Below are 20,674 nucleotides of genomic sequence, written 5' to 3'. Positions count from 1 at the left end.
GATACTTAAGATGACCCAAGACCTCAGAAAAAGAATAAAGGCACAGATCAAGAAGATATAAAACACGTTTAACAATGACCTAGAAGAACTAAAGAACAAACGACAGTCATAAACAACATGCTGACTGAAATGAAAAATACACTGGAAGGAATCAATAGCAGAATAACTGAGGCAGAAGAATGAGTAAGTGAGCTGGAAGACGGAATGGGGGAAATCACTGCCACAGAGGAAAATGAAGAAAAAGGAATGAAAGAAAGTAAGGACAGTCTAAGAGACCCCTGGGACATTAAACGCACCAACATTCTCATTATAGGGACCCAAGGAGGAGGAGAGAGAAAGGACCTGAGAAAATGTGTGAAGAGAGAATAGTTGAAAACATCCCTCACGTGGGAAAGGAAACAGTCACCTAGTCAAGGAGCTCAGAGAGTCCCAAGCAGGAGAAAGCTGAGGAGGAGCATGCTGAGACGCAGTCAGGCAACTTACAAAAATGAAAAAGCAACCAGGGAAAAGCAACAAATAGCATACAAAAGAACTCCCATAAGGTTATCAGCTGATTTCTCAGGAGAAACTCCACAGGCCAGAAGGGAGTGGCACCCTATATTTAAAGTGCTAAAAGGGAAGAACCTACAGCCAAGAAGACTCTACTCAGCAAGGCTCTTGTTCAGATTTGATGGAGAAATCAAAAGTTTTACAAACAAGCAAAAGCTAAGAGAATTCAGCATCACCAGACTACCTTTGCTAAAATGCTAAAGGAACTTCTCTAAGCAGAAAAGAGAAGGCCACAACTAGAAACAAGAAAATGATCAGTGAAAAACCTCACCAGTAAAGGCAAACATACAGTCAAGATCGGAAATCACCCCCCTTGCCCCACCACACACAAACAACACCCACATACATGATACTGAAACTAATAATTTTGAGAGGAGGAGAACACAAAACACATCTGAAATTCAAAGATGAGCAACTTACAACAATCTTGTTCATATATATAGAATGCTATATCAAAACCCCACGGTAACTGAAAACCGAAAATACATGATAGACACACACAACAAAGAATAAATAACCCAACACAACACTAAAGGTTAGTCATCAAACCACAAGAGAACATAAAAGGAAAAGAAGTTAAAAAGCCTACAAAAACAAATGCAGAACAATTAGCAAAATGGCATAAGAATATACTAAATTACCTTAAATGCAAATAGACTATATGCTCTAATGAAAAGACACAGACTGGTTGAATGGATACAAAAATAAGATCTGGCATATACGCTGTTTACAAGAAACCCACCTCAGATGTAGGGACACATATAGACTGAAAGTGAGAGGATGGAAAAAGATATTCCATGCAAATGGAAATCAAAAGAAAACTGAAGCAGCAATATTCATATTGGACAAAATAGACTTTAAAATAAAGATTGTTAGAAGAGATAAAGAAGGACAGCATACAAAAATCAACAGATCAAAGAAGAAGACAGAACAATTATAAATATATATATGCACCCAACACAGGAGCACCTCATTATATAAGGCAAATGCTTATAGCCATGAAAGGAGAAACTGACAGCAACACAGTAACAGTGGGAGACTCTTAACGCCCCAGTCTCATCAATCAACAGATCATCCAGACAGAAAATCAACAAGGAAACACAGGTCTTAAATGACACATTCAACCAGACTTAATGGATGTTTATAGAGCATTCCACAAAAAAGCAGAATACACATTCAAGTGCACATAAAACATTCTCCAGGACAAATCACAGGCTGGGCCACAAAGAGAATCTTAGTAAATTTAAGAAAACTGAAATCATATCAAGCATCCTTTCTGATCACAATGCTATGAGATTAGAAATAAACTACAAGAAAAACACTGTAAATAATACAAACATGTGCTGCTAAGTCGCTTCAGTTGTGTCCGACTCTGTGAGACCCCATAGACAGCAGCCCACCAGGCTCCTCTGTCCCTGGGATTCTCCAGGCAAGAACACTGGAGTGGGTTGCCATTTCCTTCTCCAATGCATGAAAGTGAAAAGCGAAAGTGAAGTTGCTCAGTCGTGTCCGACTCTTAGCGACCCCATGGACTGCAGCCCACCAGGCTCCTCCGTCCATGGGGCTTTCCAGGCAAGAGTGCTGGAGTGGGTGCCATTTGTGGAGAGTAAGTAATATGCTACTAAATAACCCAATGGGTTATAGCCAAAGGGTCACTGAAGAAATCAAAGAGGAAATTAAAAATATTTAAAGACAAATGAAAACAAAAGCATAATGATCCAAAACCTTTGGAACGCAGCAAAAGCAGTTCTAAGAGGGAACTTTGTAGCAATATAATCTTATTCAGGGAACAAGAAAAATCTCAAATCTCTTAAGCTTACACCTAAATCAACTAGAAGAACAAACAAAACCCAAAGTTACTAGGAGCATAAAGCATAAAGATCAGAGCAGAAATAAATGAAATAGAAACAAACAACAGAAAAGACCAATGGTTCTTCGAAAAGATAAACAAAATTTATAAACCTTTATCCAGACTCATCAAGAAAAAAAGGGAGAGGACTCAAATAAAAAAATCAGAAATGAAAAAAGTTACAACAGATACCACTGAAATACAAAGGATCATAAGAGACTACTATATGCAAATAAAATGGACAACCTGGAATAAATGAACAGATCCTTTAAAAGGTACAATCTCCCAAGACTGAACTAGGAAGAGACAGAAAATATTAACAGACCAATCACAAGTACCGAAACTGAAACTGTGATTAAAAAACTCCCAACAAAAATTCAGGACCAGATGGCGTCACAGGAGAATTCTATCAAACATTTAGAAAAGAGTTAATACCTATTCTTCTAAAACTATTCCAAAAAATTGCAGAGGAAGGAATACTTCCAAATGCATTCTATAAGGCCACCATCACCCTGATTACCAAAACCAAAGATCACATACACACACACACACACACACACACACACATTAAAGGCCGACATCACTATGAACAAACACAGATGCAAAAATCATCAAAATACTAGCAATCTGAACCCAACAACACATTAAAAGGATTATACAACATGATCAAGTGGGATTTATTCCAGGGATGCAAAGATTTTTCAATATCTGGAAATTAATCAGTAGGATACATCACAATAAGAAACTGAATAAAAACCATATGATCATCTCAAGAGATGCAGAAAAAGCTTTTGCAAAGATTCAACATTTAAGATAAAATCTCCAGAAAGTGAGTGTACAGGGAGCATGTCTCAATATAAAAAAGGCCATATATGACAAACCTACAGCTAACGTTATACTCGACGGTGAAAGTCTGAAAGCATTTCCTCTAATATCAGGAACAAGACAAGGGTGTCCACTCTTGCCACTGTTACTCAACAAAGTTTTGGAAGTCCTAGCCACAGCAATCAGAGAAGAAAAAGAAATAAAGGAAACCAAAGTTGGGAAAGTAGGAGGAAAACTTCGACAGGAAAAGTCACTGTTGGCAGATGAAATACTACTACACATAGAAAATCCTAAAGATGCTACCAGAAAATGACCAGATTTCATCAATGAATTTGGTAAAGTTGCAGGATACAAAATGGATACATAGAAATCTACACATTTCTATACACTAACAACAGAAGATCAGAAGGAGAAATTAAGGAAACAATCCCATTTACCATTGTATCTAAAAGAATAAAATACCAAGGAATAAACCTACCTAAGGAGGCAAAAGTCCTATACTCAGCAAACTATAAGATGCTTAAAAAAAAATTGAAGATGACATAGAAAGATATACTATGTTCTTGGATTGGAAGAATCAATACTATTAAAATAACTACTCAAAGCAATCTACAGATTCAACCTAATCCCTATCAAATTACCAATGGAAGTTTTCATAGTACGAGAACAAAGAAAATTTTAATTTATAAGGAAACACAATGACCCCAAATAGCCAAAGCAATCCTGAGGAAGAAAAATGGAGCTGGAGGAATCAGGTCCCTGATTTCTTTCTTTTTTTTTTTTTTAATTTTATTTTTAAACTTTACAATATTGTATTAGTTTTGCCAAATATCGAAATGAATCTGCCACAGGTTCTGACTATACTACAAAGTGACACTAATCAAGACAGTATGGTCCTGGCACAAAAACAGAAATACAGACCAATGGAACAGGAGAGAACGCTCGGAAACAAAGCCACAGGATAAAATACAAAGAAGAAAAGACACGCTCCTCAATAAGCAGTGCTGGGAAATGGAGAGCTGCACATAAAAGAATGAAACAAGAACGTTTTGTAACACCATTCACAAAAATAAACTCAAAATGGATTGAAGACCTCAATTTAGAGTGACACTATAAAACTCTTAGAGGAAAACACAGAACATCCTTTGACAGAAACTGTAGAAAATGTCTTCTTGGATCCACATACTAATGAAAATTTAAAAAAAACAAACAAATGAGACCTAATTAAACTTAAAAGCTCTTGCACAGAAAAGAAAACCATAAACAAGATGAAAAGACAACATTTACTGAATGGAAGAATGTATTTGTAAAGGAAAAGCCCAGTAAAAGATTAATCTCTAAAATATATAAACAACTCATGTAGATAAAAAAAAAAAAAACACCACACACACACAACCCAATTAAAAAACAGGCACAAGACCTAAATAGACATTTCTCCAAAGAAAACATACAGATATCCAGAAAGCACATGAAAACATGCTCAAGAATGCCAATTATTAGAGAACTGCAAATCAAAACTAAAAATGAGGTATCACCTCACGCTGGTCAGAATGGCCATCATCAAAGTCGGCAAAGAACAAATGTGGAGAAAAGGGAACCCTCCTAGCCTGTCTGTGGGCATGTAAATTGGTGCACACACTGTGGAGAACAGCATGAGTGAGTTAGTGATGGTCTCTCAGTCGTGCCTGACTCTTTGCAACCCCATGGACTGTAGCCCGCCAGGCTCCTCTGTCCATGGAATTCTCCAGCCAAGATACTGGAGTGGGTTGCCATTTCCTTCTCCAGGAGAATGGCATAGACAGTCTTTAAAATATTAAAAATAGAACTACTATAAGACCCAGCAATCTTGCTCTTGGGTATACGTCTGACGAAAACCATAATTCAAAAAGACACAAACACCCCAGTGTTCACTGCAGCACTATTTACAACAGCCAAGATGTAGAACCTAAATGCCCATCAATGGAGGAATGGATAAAGAACATGCCACGTGTCTGTCCATGAGATTTCTCAGGCAAGAACAATGGAGCCGGTTCCAATTTCCTACTCCAAGAGATCTTCCTGACCCAGGGATCAAACCCAAGTCTCCTCCGCTGGCAGGTGGATTCCTTACCACTGAGCCACCAGGGGAGACTAAAAAAGACATTAACAAGTATCAGTGAGAACACTGACAAATTAGAACCTTCACACTCTGCTGGTAAGAATGTAAAACGCTGTAATAGATCTGGAAAACAGCTTGCACTTTCTTAAAACATTAAACATAAAAGTTGGGATATAACTCAATGGCTTCACTTCTAGGAATCTATACAAGAGAAGTGAAAATGTATGTCTACATGAAGCCTGGTCTGTGGCCATTTGCAGCAGTACTGCCCACTAACAAGGGAAACAGGGCAAACCCAAATGCTCTCCAGAGAATACTATTCAGCAATAAACAGGAAGAAAATACTGATACAGCCTGCAATATGGATCAACTTCAAAAACAAACTAAAAGAAGCCTGAGGCAGAAGAATACACAGTGCATACTTCCATTTACATAAAATATCCAGAAAAAGCAGCGAAATAAGTTTCTAAGTAAACTACTGACACTGAGCACCAATATACTCCAGTATTTTACATCTTACAACATCAGTGACTATCACGTCGCCTTATATTTCAAAATTTTTACTTGATAACAGTTTCAACCAGAGAAATATTCTATTAGTTAAGAAGCTCACCAGTGCCCAGCACATATCTAGTTTATATGCAGTTAAATCCTTTGTTAATCTCTCTCCTGCTATTTGACTTGGTCTGTTTTAATTCAGTTAATATCCACACTCAAAATGAGAAAGGCAGGAGAACATAACTATCAAATTCTGTAGTAGAGCCATTAACAGTGATAGAGCTTAAGTAACAAAATACTTTTAAAAATAGTGTGTTTCAGCGATCCACAGAACTAGGATCTATAAAAAACAAGACTCATTCTAGGGCTTTTCTGGCAGCTCAGTGGTAAAGAATCTGCCTGCTAATGCCAAAGACACGGGTTTGATCCCTGGTCTGGGAAGATCCGTGTGCAACAACTACTGAAGCCCGTGCACCGGAGAGCTACTGCTCCTCGTGAGAAACCACTGCGATGAGCAGCCCCTGCACCATGACTGGAGAGCGGCCCCTGGTGGGCTGCAGTCCATGGGGTCGCTAAGAGTCAGACACAACTGAGAGACTTCACTTTCACTTTTCACTCTCATGCACTGGAGAAGGAAATGGCACCCCACTCCAGTGTTCTTGCATGGAGAATCCCAGGGACTGCGGAGGCTGGTAGGCTGCAGTCCATGGGGTCGCTGAGAGTTAGATACAACTGAGTGACTTCCCTTTCGCTTTTCACCTTCATGCATTGGAGAAGGAAACGGCAACCCACTCCAGTGTTCTTGCATGGAGAATCCCAGGGACGGGGGAACCTGGTGGGCTGCCGTCTATGGGGTCTCACAGAGTTGGGCACGACTGAAGTGACTTAGCAGCAGCAGCATTGTTACCAAGGGCAAATTTTTAAGCCCTTCACAGTTTATTAAGCTTTCACACATGCCATATCACCTGACTCCCACAACCACTTAATATCATTACTAGTTAATTCAATACTACACAGTAACCACTTCTTGGAAGCATTCATCAACAAAGTTATGTTTATTATTATAAATAAATATTAGCTGTGATGCTAATGAGAGGGGAAAATATTATAAAGACTTAAAGGTTAACCTAAGTCAACTGAGGCATAAAAGAATATGCTTTAGAAGAGTTATCTTCTTGGAAAAAAAAGTTGGGAAACCACTCATCAGGAATTATATAAAAAGAGTCTCTACCCTGTCTCTTTCTCTGTCGGCCCCTACCACCTTTATTCTTTATTTTTCAGAGACAAGCTTAGGACACTCCTAGCCCACACTGAGGGGTGACTGCCATTACCTGAATACCAGGGAAATGAGGTTAAAGGCTCTGGAATTATTCAGCCGGAGCAAAAGAGATTTAACAACTGACTGCATATGTAAGGTTCTATTGTACTGAGGAAAGTGACAAGGTGTTTTACAAAATTAAAACAGGACATGAGTTTAAGCTGGCTACTGACAAAAGTACTACAGAAAAACCATGACAATTTTTCTGACAGTGAAAATTTACGAGTAAAATGCTTAAGGACCTTTATTAAAAAGGATTTTTGTAAGTAGGATAATTTCCTATTAAATGAAGTCATCTAAGTAAAGCTTCTGCTGTTTCAACACTTTGAAAAGAACAAGTCAAGGAAGGGTTAACTCTAACATTACCATTGGAGCCACGGGGGGTCTGGATGCCTGCCCTTCACTGTTCCCTGGAGGCTGGGTCACCCCATCAGGGTGTGAAGATGGTGCTGTAGGAAGCTGGGAGCTGGCTGCAAGGTGCTGAGATAATTCTGTTTTATGGCTCTTCTCTGATCCATCCAATCTGCTACTTCTCTCTATGGCAATCAGGTCACGGATTTTTTGCAGCTGCTCCACTGAAGCTTTTTTAGGAAAGATAAGATGTGTTTCTCCCTGTAGTTCAAAAAATTAGGAAAATATATATGAAATGGAGCCAATACTATAGATACTTTATAGTCTCTATAGCCAATACTATCATACTTTAACAATCATTCTCTTTGTACCATTATGGCACTTTTTAAAAAAATTACAGGAAAAGGTATACCAGAAAATTAAGAAAATCTGTCTCTTTTTTAGCATCAAATGTTTAGCCTATCTTATTGGTTCAAAAGATCTTTAAAAACATTCCATCTTTTAGGAATACTGCAATAAGTCAGAAAGCCTCCTAAAAACTGCAAAAAAAAAAAAAAGCACATTTCTATCTTCTCTGTAATAGGATTTGATAAAACTATTCTCCATGAAATTTCCCACAAGATAATGATACTATAGATACGGCCATTCAAAATGACCACTGGTCACATAAAACCAATACCAAGTTCTATACCAACCTTTGAATCTTCTCAAGTCTTTAAGAATAGCTGCATGATTAGAAGTCTATGGGGTCCACTAATTCTTCCAAGGTAACAAAAATTACACCCTGATGGTCATTTCAAAACTACAGATTGCTATTTAGTAATACAAAGGTGATATAAACCAACCAACCAAACAAACAAAAAAATCCAATTCTTTAAGAAGTGATTCAGTTAATGAATTCACATAATACAGAGTGCTCTAAAGTACAATAAACATTACAACAAAGCTCACAATGTACAACAGTCGGCAAATTACAAAACAAAAACAAAAAGTAAAATGAGAATTTATTCAATCGAGGTTTAAGGTGTTGAGAACCAACAGTATTAAAACAGTAATTCCCCCAACTGCAAATGGGAGAAAACAGTTATAAAGTGCAGCAGACCAACCTGCAGATCCTGAGCATTTAAATTAAACTCCACAATTGAGAATGACTATATTTCCCTACTGATGGCGGATCTACAGGAATCAACTGACCAAGACCTTAGTCGATAACGACATGAAGATCAATCCCAAGTGAATCCTTTTTAAAAAGCCAAGAGAGGTCAGCGATCTCCATATATTACCCAAAACAGCCGTTAAAAAAGATTACTATCATTTATTGCATTTATGTCTTTCTAGGTACTGTGCACACATTACCTAAAGAATTCTTATAGCCACCTTGGAAGGTAGGTACTAGGTTTAGCCCCGCTTTTCATATGAAAGTATGAAGGCTCAGAAGTTAAATAACCTGCTTGATGTTCTGAATAACCTCAATGAAAGGATTCACATAACCGTAATTGCTACGCTGTAACTACCTCCATCCGAGACTGAACAGAGATCAAATCCCACAAGCTTGTACAAATAGTTGGAAGGGTAGAGCAAAGTATTATGACTGTTGCCATGATCACACACACGATGACTGGCACAAAATGGAACATGCTGGATTTTCCAACATGAGAAAGGAACCACCTACTACCTATGACAAGGTCTAGAAAGAGAAACCAGACGCCTGGTTTAAAACCAAACAAGGAGGCCTCTGATCTCACACGGTAAGCAGGCAACACAGAGGAAAGCAGACGACACCATGGACAGGTAACAGGGAGCCCCACAGGCAGCAGTCTGCCTGGTCAACAGCTCAGAGAGGCCCCCCTAATACAGTGGGGGGGAGGCTGTCCCTTCCATCTTCTCAGGACCAGTCCTGAAAGAATGTGTGATTATGAACGAAGTGTCCGTACCAAAAAGTTTAATCAACAGCACTGCATTTTCACAAAAGGACAAAACTATAGGCTTAATGCATGAGATCAAATAACATTTTAAGAAACCAACCAGGATTCCAATATTTGACAAAATCTATGTTTCTCAACGCATTCTTGCTGAGATGATTCTCACTGCTGGGTGTAAGTCAACCCAGTCCCTGCCCAATAAATGCTGGTGACATCTTCCAGTCACCCAGACAACTAAAACTACGATGCCCACTCCTCCCTGGGGGTGGGTACGGCTCCTGGTGAGAACCACTCCACTAAGCTGGCCTAATGGGTCACCCATCCTGTGAATCCCAGTCTTTCTCCACCTCCTCCTCAGAATTTTCATAAAACAGAACAGTCTGAAAATTTCAGGATAGGTCTTGGATTCCCACTGCACCTCGAAGCCCACCAAGTCTCTTTCTGGAAGCAAAGTTCAGTTTCAGTTCTACTGGCTAACACTGATAAAACATTTACTTCTACAGGTCCTGAAGTGTGAAGTCCAAAGCCAGCCAGTAACTCTAAATATAAATTAGTCTGAAAACACGATAACCTTTTCTGAGATTGTGATTCCATTTGTGTCGAATACTACTCCAACTCTCAACCTGGCTGTCACCTGGCACCGGTATAACCAAACTACAACAAGTCTGCCTGGGGTGGAGGGGTTGTCTGCAGTGTGGGATTTCACTGCTGAAACCAGTACATTCCCAGGCAATTGCAACAGCTGGCCACCTCTCCTGGAACTCAAATATCTGCTGAAAGATAAATCTGATTCCACTGACTCTTTAACAATAAACTTTAACTAGTAGTCTCCAGTTGTCATTTACTTGAAAGTGAAAGTCGCTCAGTCATGTCCTACTCTTTGCGACCCCATGGACTATACAGTCCATGGAATTCTCCAGGCAGGAATACTGGAGTGGGTAGGCTTTCCCTTCTCCAGGGGATCTTCCCAACCCAAGGATCGAACCCAGGTCTCCCACATCCCAGGCAGATTCTTTTTTTTTTTTAATTAATTTACTTTTATTGAAGGATAAATGCTTTACAGAATTTTGCTGTTTTATGTCAAACCTCAACAGGAATCAGCCACAGGTATACATGTATCTCCTTCCTTTTGAACCTCCTTCCCATCTCCCTCCCCATTCCACCCCTCTAGGTTAATACAGAGCCCCTGTTCGGGTGTCCTGAGCCAAACAGCAAATTCCCATTGGCTATCTCTTTTACATATGGTAATGTAAGTTTCCATGTTACTCTTTCCATCATCCCACTCTCTCCTCCCCTCTCCCCATGTCCATAAGTCTATTCTCTATGTCTATTTCTCCACTGCTGCCCTGTAAATAAATTCTTACCATTTTTCTAGATTCCATATATATGCATTATAATATTTATGATTTATATATATCATATAATTTGTGATTATATGACATTTATCTTTCTCTGACTTACTTCACTTTGTATAATAGGTTCTAGATTCATCTACCTCATTAGAACTGACTCAAATGTGTTCCTTTTTATGGCTGAGTAATATTCCATTGTGTATATGTACCACAACTTCTTTATCCATTCATCTGTCAATGGACATTGAGGTTGCTTCCATGTTCTAGCTATTGTAAATAGTGCTGCAATGAACAATGGAATACATTGAACAATGGAATACAGTGTCTCTTTCAATTTTGGTTTCCTCAGGGTATATGCCTAGGAGTGGGATTGCTCGGTCATATGCTGGTTTTATTACTGCTTTTTAAGGAATCTCCATACAGTCTTCCATAGAGGCTGTATCAATTCACATTCCCACCAACAGTGCAAGAGGACTCCCTTTCTCCACACCCTCTCCAGCATTTATTGTTTGTAGACTTTTTGATAATGGCCATTCTGACTGGTGTGACGTGATATCTCATTGTAGTTTTGATTTGCATTTCTCTAATAATGAGTGATGCTGAGCATCTTTTCATGTGTTTGTTAGCCATCTTTATGTATTCTTTGGAGAAATGTGTGTCTGAGTCTTTTTCCCATTTTTTGATTGGGTTGTTTTTCTGGTACTGAGTTGTATGAGTTGCTTGTATATTTTGGAAATTAATCCTTTGTCCACAGACAGATTCTTTATCAACTGAGCCACCAGGAAAGCCCAAGCATACTGGAGTGGGTAGCCTATCCCTTCTCCAGGGGATCTTCCCCACCCAAGAATCATTTACTTAATTTTCCTGTCATTTGACTCAAAAATTTGCATTTCCTTGAACAAAATCAGCAATTTTCTCAATTTTCCCTGTCTATACTTTTAACTTCTTTATGTTCAGATGCCTGTGAGCAGCTACAAGCAGATGACACAATAATTGACACTACCCTGGCCCTCTCCTTTGCAATCACCATAGCCTTCTTCACTCTCTGACACCTCTACTTGAATATTTAACAGTGTACCAGTTACAACTATCTAAAAGACAGCTAGTAGTTTTTCTTCCTCTGATACCTGCTACCCTCCAGACTTTTCTGTCTCAGTAAATGGAACTCCCATCCACTCAGTTGCTCAAACCAAAACCTAGATGTCACCCTGACTTCTTCCTTTCCCTCATACTCCACATCTAATTTATCAGCAAGTCCCACAGACTCTGCTTCAAAAAACAAATCCTGGATCCTTCCACTCCCTCACTCCCATTGTTGTCGGTCTTTAATCCAACAAATGTTTACTGAGTACCTATGTGTACTGGTCCTTCCCCAGGAGCCAGAGCACACCACAGACAGAAAGCCTGCCCTCGTGGAACTCACACAAACCACTGCCATTTCTCAGGCAGACAAAAACAATAAGCTTTCTACCTGGCCCCGGAGCTCAGCCCTCACCCTCATGCAGAACATTCAGAATATTCTCTGTACAATGGCTAGAGCAGTCTTTAAAAATATTCTTCCCTGCTTAAAACCTTTCACTGGCTTCCCATCCCACTTGTCACCAAGTCATTTTTACCACAGTTCCCCAAACTCCATGCCCACACCTCTGCCTGCCTCTGTGGCAAAGCTACACCTGCCAGAAGTCCTCTGCACAGGCCACTCTCTGCGACCAGAAAGCCCTCACCCGAGAGCGTCAGAGACCTGAACTGCTTCTCCTCACTCAGCAGCTCAAACGTGATCTCCGGGGCTTTGCCGACCACTCTTCCTTACATGGCTGCCCCCACCTATGGTGGCTTATGATGTCTTTTCAAGATGTACTTCATATGTTTTCACATCTGTCTGTCTGCCTTATTGGAATTCAAGCTCCACGTGAGATGGGATCTGTTACCTCTTCACCACTGGATTCCTAAGGCCTGAAGCCGACGGGGGAAGGGAAGCAGAGAGGTGGGGAGGCAAGTGCACCCAGGGCCACTCAGTGAGTGTACCTCCTGAACAGCAGCCACAGCCTTGCCAGCCCTGACTGCTACTGACCACTCAGTCTTTAGATCCAGGTCTGATGTCTTTCAGTACTCCATAAACTAGAAATGGCTAAGCACAGGCGTACACACAGAAAGCTCATCATCTGGACAGCTCCTTTCCTGTGTCATAAAATTAAACTATGCCACAGACTCCACAAGATGGAAACACCAAACTTTTTGTCTGACCTAAAAATAAAAACAAACACAAAACTCTTGAGAGTCTTCTCTTCTGTCACAGAAGAGAACCCTTACGTGTGGCAGCTAAACTCGACCTTTCTGTTTTTACCCTTTTTCATTTCTTCCTGGAGACAGGGGGTTGGAGGCCATTCTTCTGTGCTCACATAGCAGATTTTGGCTAAAAGTCTAAGATGAGCCAGAATTTAGTCCTTGGGTTGCACGTCTGACCTCCCTAAAGGACGGAGATGGTAAGAATTCTCCCCATGGGAGAGCAGTTATATTTTACTGTGATTTTAAAGTATATTTACTGCGATTTTTCAATGTCCAATAAGTGAAGAAATAACTAGTTCCACAGCTTTCCTGAACGAATCAATTAAAAAATATTATCTTGTTTAGAAATCACTGGTCAACACTACAATGAATGCTCTGTACATAAACTGCAGAGAAAGCCATGAACACACTTACCTCTTCAAATCCCATTTCGAATAAACATTCAACAGCTCCTCTGACAGGCAAGAGTCGAGTAGAAAAAGTTGTGTTTCCAATCCGGATAGATCTATATTTTTCATCATTAGGGTTTCTGATTTAAAAAAAAAAAAAGTCTGATTATATATAACAATTTATAATTTTCACCATGTTTTTATATTCTTTCTACATTTTATACTGGCTATATTCCCTCAAGGCAGGAGAGAGCCTGACTTTACAGAGACGTTACAGACAGCCAGTGTGGAAGGACACCCTGATCTGGTGATTCTTCCCTCAGGGCACATTTAGCACAATATCACTGTTTACCTTCACAGCTGATCATATTAATGCTGCCAGGAGGGAACATACATACAACTTTCTATTTCTGTGCTGTTAAAATTAGAGACCTTTATGAGTTTTGGGACTGCTAAGAAAAAAAACTCAAGTAAGCTCCAGACACGGGCAGCAAGTTTTGCCTGTTTTGTTCTGATAGATCTCAATCATCAAGGATAACTTAACCTGACACGTAGATGGTGTTAATAATTTATAGTTTATTAAAAATTAATAAATGCTTATGAAATGAATGAATACAAGAAACTAAGAAGTTACATAAAAATGAACCAAAGTTCCTCAAAGACTTTACTTCTGACAAACAAGAACCTAGTTATAACTTAACAGTCATTTGACTTTTCTTCCTTCCTTAGGCCAATGGTTGTTTTTACTACAAGTCTTGTTTCAGCTCAAGATATATTTTTGTCACAATACGTATGGTAATGATATAAAATGAAGATATCAATTTCCTTTACAATAAGATTTTGAATATTACACATGGGGTGAGATAAGCACATGAAATATTTTTGAGATTTTTAATAATCTTGATAAACCAGAGATTATTAAAAAAAAAAAGTTACAGACAACCATGGTATTATACTCAAAAAGGCCTTCTGAACATAATTTAGGATAAGTAGGTTTCATATCTGACAGTGACATCCTTAAAAATGGTGAAACTTAAAGTGTTATTCACTCAGTCATGTCCGACTCTGTGTGATCGCATGGGTTGTATTTTCTGTTCATGGAATTCTTCAGACAAGAATACTGGGAGGGGTTGCCATTCCCTTCTCCAGGGGATCTTCCTGACCCAGGGATCAAATCCAGGTCCCCTGCACTGCTCGCAGACTCTTAACCGTCTTGAGCCACCAGGGAAGTCCAATGGCAGTGGCTTCCATCAGCACGACACTACGGTTTCTGTGGCTGTGTCAGGTGTCCACAGAGGAAGTCCTGAGGCCATCAGTCTGGGGTCTGGAATGGCAGGGTGGACAAATGCTAGCAGATAACCAGCCACCTTAGTCCTAAACTTATACATGTTCTCTAGATACTGTGATATAAAAACAAAGCCAAGATAGGGATTTTTAATTGTGGAAGTTTCAACCTATTTCACATTTTTTTCCATCGAGCAGCTCCTGTTGCTAAAAAACTGTCATAAACACATGAAACTTTTTTTAAACCTCTTTTCCTTAATTTCAAAAACTGCACAAGTTTATTACAGAATATTCAGAGACAAAAGCTCTAAAATAGTGTTCTTTAAAGTGTCCAGATTGGTGCTAATCTATTCTTTGTTATTCATCCATGAGGAATACAGAAATTGAGAGCATTCAATTATTATTATTACAGTAACTTGACATTGCCATGAAATTTTCATTGTATTTTACAGAAGTTATACGTCCACAAAGGATTGGAAATTAAAAACAAAAGCACTGTTCTTCACTGAAGGTCATAAAATGGTCACTGCCATAAAATGACAGAAACACAAGGAGAGACAGGTGCCTTACTATTTTATTCTGTGTATTAGATCAGAGTTTCTAAATCTTGGCAATACTGACCTTTGGCCTTTGTTGTGGGGGCTGCCTGGGCACAGCAAAACGCTGAGCATCCCTGGCTTCTCTGCTACACTATGTCACAAGTGTGCCACTCTTTCTTACATTGTAAACATTAAATGACAGCATAACCCTACCTTTATCAAAGCTGGTTACAGATAAATGAGGCATCTTTTCATGATTCTCAACACGTCCCACAGGGTGATAAACAAAGCAGTACCACCAGGATGGTACAGTCTACTGGTGCAAGTGCCAGAGCTCTTATCTACTTTTTCCCAACAGTTCCCAGATTTCTACATAATCAAAGTCTTTTACTGTGCTTAATTTTCTAATTTTTCTTCCCCTTTCCACTAGTGTTTAAAAATTCTTATAAAACTTACACGAGCTGTTCTGATATAGCTTATTATTTTGATGTGTTTCAAAGTAACTGTCGATGCAGCATCTTTGATATGGGCTTTGTATATTTTAGATTTTCCTCTCTAGCATCTAATAGGCAATTTCCTGTCTTTGTACACTATCTTTGAACCTCACATACTATATCTGTTTTTGTCATTCAATGCATATTGCAAACAAAAAAATGGCAATAACGTCCAGTTACCCAAATCCTATCTTCCTCTTTTAAAACGTGTTGAGCAGACCAGCTATAGTCGTGAGTATAGACTGATGTGAAAGTCAACCTCTTAAGCCCTCAAATCCATCAGCTCCCATTTCCTGCCTTTGGAAAAGCACCACACACACACAGACAAACACATGCCTAGACTCTAGCTTCACAGTTTAAGCCTTGTGCAGCCACTCTCCTTGAGCTCATTACTACTCTCCTTACCCTGTGGTGTCTAAAGCAGCTCTAAGGATCACCTTCAGCTTTGTCTGATCTTCCGTTAATTCTCTGCAGATTTTTCTCAAGTTTTCTGTGCTGTAACTCCTTGATGTTTTTCTTCCTATCTCTGCTGAGCATTAATTTTTTCTATGACTTCCAGTATATATCTTGCTTGTTTAGCAATTACTTTGCACCTTAGCCTGAGGTTTCTTCTGGTTGCTAGATGATGCTGTTGAAGAGATGGGGCTTCAAAGGGCAGCAAAATTTCCTGAATCTCACTCAACCATCACTCTGAACACATTTTGGTATCTTGTGAGTTGTCTTACCCACAGGTATTACCAAATTGTTTCATCTATATAAAATTTAGTCTTTGCATTTACAACTGACCCCTTCATGTATCACACAGCCTTGTCATGGCAAAGGATCTTACATAACTCAATGAAGTTGAGTCATGCCGTGCAGAGCCACCCAAGACAGACAGGTCATAGCGAAAAGTTCTCACAAAACGTGGTCCGCTGCACACAGTTCAAGAAGCAACAGTACTGGACATGGAACAATGGACTAGTTCAAAATTAGGAAAGGAGTACGTATATTGTCAAGGCCGTATATTGTCATCCTGCTTATTTAACTTATATGCAGATAACTTCATGCGAGATGTTGGGCTGGATGACTCACAAGCTGGAATCAAGATTGCTGGGAGAAGTATCAATAACCTCAGACCTGCAGATGACACCACTAACGGCAGAAAACAAAGAGAAACTAAAGAGCCTCTTGATGAGGATGAAAGAGGAGAGTGAAAAAGCTGTCCTGAAATTCAACATTAAAAAAAAAACTAAGATCATGGCATCTGGTCCCATCACTTCATGGAAGACAGAAGAAGAAAAAGTGGAAACAGACAGATTTTATTTTCTTGGGCTCCAAAATCACTGTGGACAGTGACTGCAGCCATGAAATTCAAAGATGTTTGCTCCTCAGAAGGAATGCTATGACAAACCTAGCCAGTGTATTAAAAAGCAGTGACATCTCTTTGACGATAAAGGTCCATACAGTCAAAGCTATGGTTTTTCCAGTAGTCACATATGGATGCTGGACCATAAAGAAGGCTGAGTGCCAAAGAATCAATGCTGGAGAAGACCCTTGAGAGTCCCTTGGAGTCCAAGATCAAACCAGTCAATCCTAAAAGAAACCGACCAGGAATACTCATTGGAAAGACTGATGCTGAAGCTCCAATACTTTGGCCACCTGATGCAAGAGCCTACTCATTGGAAAAGACCCTGATGCTGGGAAAGACTGAAGGCAGGAGCAGAAGAGGGCGGCAGAGGATGAGATGGTTAGATAGCATCACCAACTCAGTGGTCATGAATTTGAGCAAACTCTGGGAGATAATGGAGGAGAGGAGCCTGCTGACTCAGCAACTGAACAACTTACAACTGTATAGTTAGAAAAAGCCCTGCTTTTCACCCTAGAAGTCATAATCAACCATATTTCTAAGATTTTAAGACGTACTAGCAAAAAGCCTCCCGCTGAGTCACAACTTTCCTTTTCTCAGAAAAGGAAAACATAAATGTTTCTACTTCAGAATTTCTGAAATGCTAGGAATTAAGTATAGCTGGGAGGGATTGGGGGCAAGAGGAGAAGGGGACGACAGAGGATGAGATGGCTGGATGGCATCACTGACTCGATGGACGTGAGTCTGAGTGAACTCCGGGAGTTGGTGATGGACAGGGAGGCCTGGCGTGCTGCAATTCATGGGGTCACAAAGAGTCGGACAGAACTGAGTGACTGATCTGATCTGAGCAATTTACTTGTCTTTTTCTTTGGAATGCACAATCCCAGAAAGACTTCTCACAAATGGAAACTTAGTACATGAGTGAATTCTATAATCTTGTATTTTTATCACTGATCACAGAAGTGATTTTGTAGGTCATTTGAAACACTATTTCTTAGTCCTTCTGAAAAACTGTTATTCTGATGTACATGAAGAATTTCAAAAACATCTCTCTGCCTTCAGAATCATCTGGGAACCATCTCTGGCTCTAACTTTACCAATCTCTGTAGCTGACAACATGGGAAACATGTGCACATAACCCAGCTTAACATGAAAACCTGAATAAGAGAAACAAACATGTGTGCCATGTCCTTTATTTATTTCTAACTTCTGTGACAGTTTTATAATTTAAGTGTTGTTCTTTTCTGTTAACACATTATTGACCAGGGGATTTTTGTAGAAACTAAGACCAGTGGCCAATGATTTATGTAGTTGAGTACTGAAACAATCTGGTCAATAACATCTGGGTAACAAAAGATGTATTAATACATCTCTGGTCAATAAGTTGTTAAACATGAGGAAATTGATACCCAGAGTTTACATAAATTGCCTATAATCACATTTCTAGGAAACGGCTGACTGGGACTTAAACCCACTCACTGGTTTGATTACAAACACTCTCCACCATACAGCTGCCAACAAACTCATCCATTCTCTGTTAACTGCCTGGCTCAGTTTCTCCAGGTGTCAGTGGTAACCCAGATGAGAAATCTGAAGTTATTTCAGGCGTTCTGTCTCCTCCCATTACCAGCTGTACCCCTGGCACTCAGTCATCAAGGATTGCCAGCCCCTGCCTACAGTTCCCTCTCCATTCATCCAGTTACGCACATGCTGACTGCAACAACTTCAAACGTGAAACCCATGCCCACGTCTTCTTACATCATCATTCTACATGAATCTCTCATTATGCTCTGAGTCTAGAAACTACAAGTGCTTTCTGTTGCCTATCACGTCAAATATATGTCATCTTATCAAACCTTTCTTCTCAAAACCGTTCCACATCAGGTCCCTGCTATCTCCTCTCATATAAATATGTAAGCTTTTAAACATCATCCTCGAATTGTCCTCCAGGTATTATGCTATGGCTATTTTCTGTATCTGTGTCTTTCTCCTAGACATGTTTTCTTTGAAGAAAGAAACCACTTTCCATTCTTAGCCCTTCCCAATCATACCCAGTGCAGTTCATAGCCAGTAACTGTGTGCAGTTCGCAAAGGAAATTAGTGGGAAATAAAATGTTTTTTTAAAGAATAAATGAAGCCAATTTTCCAGGGAGCCCATGTGGAATGTCAGTAAAACTATTACAGATTTTTGAAAGGTAGATACTGAAGACAGTGGATTTTTATCAAGAAGTTAATGAACTGGAAAAAAAAAAGGTTCTAACCCATGGTATATTGTGCATGCAAATTAGCATATACTTCATTCTATAATTTCACGAACTTTAAGACTCTTAGTTGGGGAACAGGATAAGCATCATCTGAAGCAGAAATTTAAAATTTAACCCCAAGTATTATTTTCACCTGTGTGCAGTGACAAATATTGCTATTTAAAAACAAACTGCAAATGAAATTCTCAATTCAGCATTCACCCTATAAAATACTATAACTACCGTGAGGTAGTTATAAGGGATATCAAGACAACCCCCCCCCCACACACCCCCTTATCTCTAAGGTTAAAGGATTTCCTAAAGCATCAAAACAGAAAACTGTGGTCTCCTCTGTTCTCTAGCATATCTGCAGTGTAGAAAGGCTAAGGGCTCAAGAAGAAGGCTGGGGCTTTTCTGTTAACACGTAAGCTAGTAAATGGACTTGGAAGAAAACGTGGGTCAGCCCCACCAAGACCAAAGGAGTTTGAACTATAAGAATATGAGGGAACTAATATTACTACTTAAGACAAACTATAACAGGTAGTTTTTCACACCATCTCCACTTACATGAGTTCAACTTCTAACTTCTTTTTTTAGACAAACATTTTTTAAGATAGAAAACATAAGCCACGGTAAAGATCTAACATGCACGAACAGCATGACAAATTTCTTCTATGACTTTGGTAAACATTCATAGTGATGACTGTGATGCAAAAGGATTTCATTCCTCACAACATCTTGATCTCAGCATCTGTGGTTTCACTGGGTTGAAAGCAGAAGTGAATCCTTATTGTAAGGCCAACTCCCTGTTCCCAATAACGGGGTTTGAACAGCTGGGTGGCTCCCCAGGCGGGAGGTCCCTGCGGGGCATGGGCTCTGGAGAACACTGCCTCGGGCTCACTCAGGGCAGAGTCCTCCGGCACCAGCCTTGAGCTCTGAAGAACTGTTCGACCTCGTGGGGTAGGGAAGGCGAGCCGAGAAGGTGTCACAGAGGAGGGAGACAGCCCCCACATAGGTCACAATCGTGCCGCTGTGCACACTGCACCCCTCGGAGCACCTGGCTCAGGACAAGGGCTCCATGTGTTGTTCCTTCGATTCACTTGTAAAGTTATTAAGGTTACCTGTATGAAGAGCTTCCATGGTGGCTCAGCTGGTAAAAACTCCGCCCGCAATGCGGGAGACCCCGATTCGACCCCTGGGTCGGGAAGATCCAAGGGGGAGAAGGGGGAGAGGGAAAAGAGGGGGAGGGGGGGACGGCAGGTAGAGCCTTCACAGGTAACCCTCTGCCCCTCACCTCAGGTGCCCTCTGCCCCCCTCCTCAGGTCCCCT

At 40.0% G+C, this 20,674-nt stretch overlaps 1 protein-coding gene and 1 long non-coding RNA gene across 8 annotated transcripts in view; both read right to left on the bottom strand.

The window, feature by feature from the left end:
• Positions 1–20,674, bottom strand: part of NGLY1 (N-glycanase 1) — a 59,105-nt gene that overhangs the window by 37,607 nt on the left and 824 nt on the right. For all 7 annotated transcript variants that reach the window (XM_086380762.1, XM_086380768.1, XM_086380765.1 and 4 more), the window contains exons 2-3: positions 13,463–13,577; positions 7,504–7,749 (exon numbers count right to left, since the gene is read on the bottom strand). In XM_086380762.1, the coding sequence (XP_086236888.1) occupies positions 7,504–7,749; positions 13,463–13,577 (361 nt within the window). The remainder of the gene's footprint in view (positions 1–7,503; positions 7,750–13,462; positions 13,578–20,674) is intronic.
• On the bottom strand, positions 13,994–20,649 carry LOC147343875 (uncharacterized). Its single transcript, XR_015156370.1, has 2 exons — positions 20,467–20,649; positions 13,994–14,761 (listed from the first exon to the last, which is right to left on the bottom strand). It is a non-coding gene; the product is annotated as an uncharacterized LOC147343875 (long non-coding RNA).

This window comes from Bos grunniens, chromosome 27 (assembly GCF_055505025.1).
Source record: "Bos grunniens cultivar Pamir isolate PY7600 chromosome 27, Bosgru_T2T1.0, whole genome shotgun sequence".
Taxonomy (NCBI): domain Eukaryota; kingdom Metazoa; phylum Chordata; class Mammalia; order Artiodactyla; family Bovidae; genus Bos; species Bos grunniens.
The sequence above is the reverse complement of the archived record's forward strand: the minus strand, read 5'-3'. Positions and strand labels throughout refer to the sequence as shown.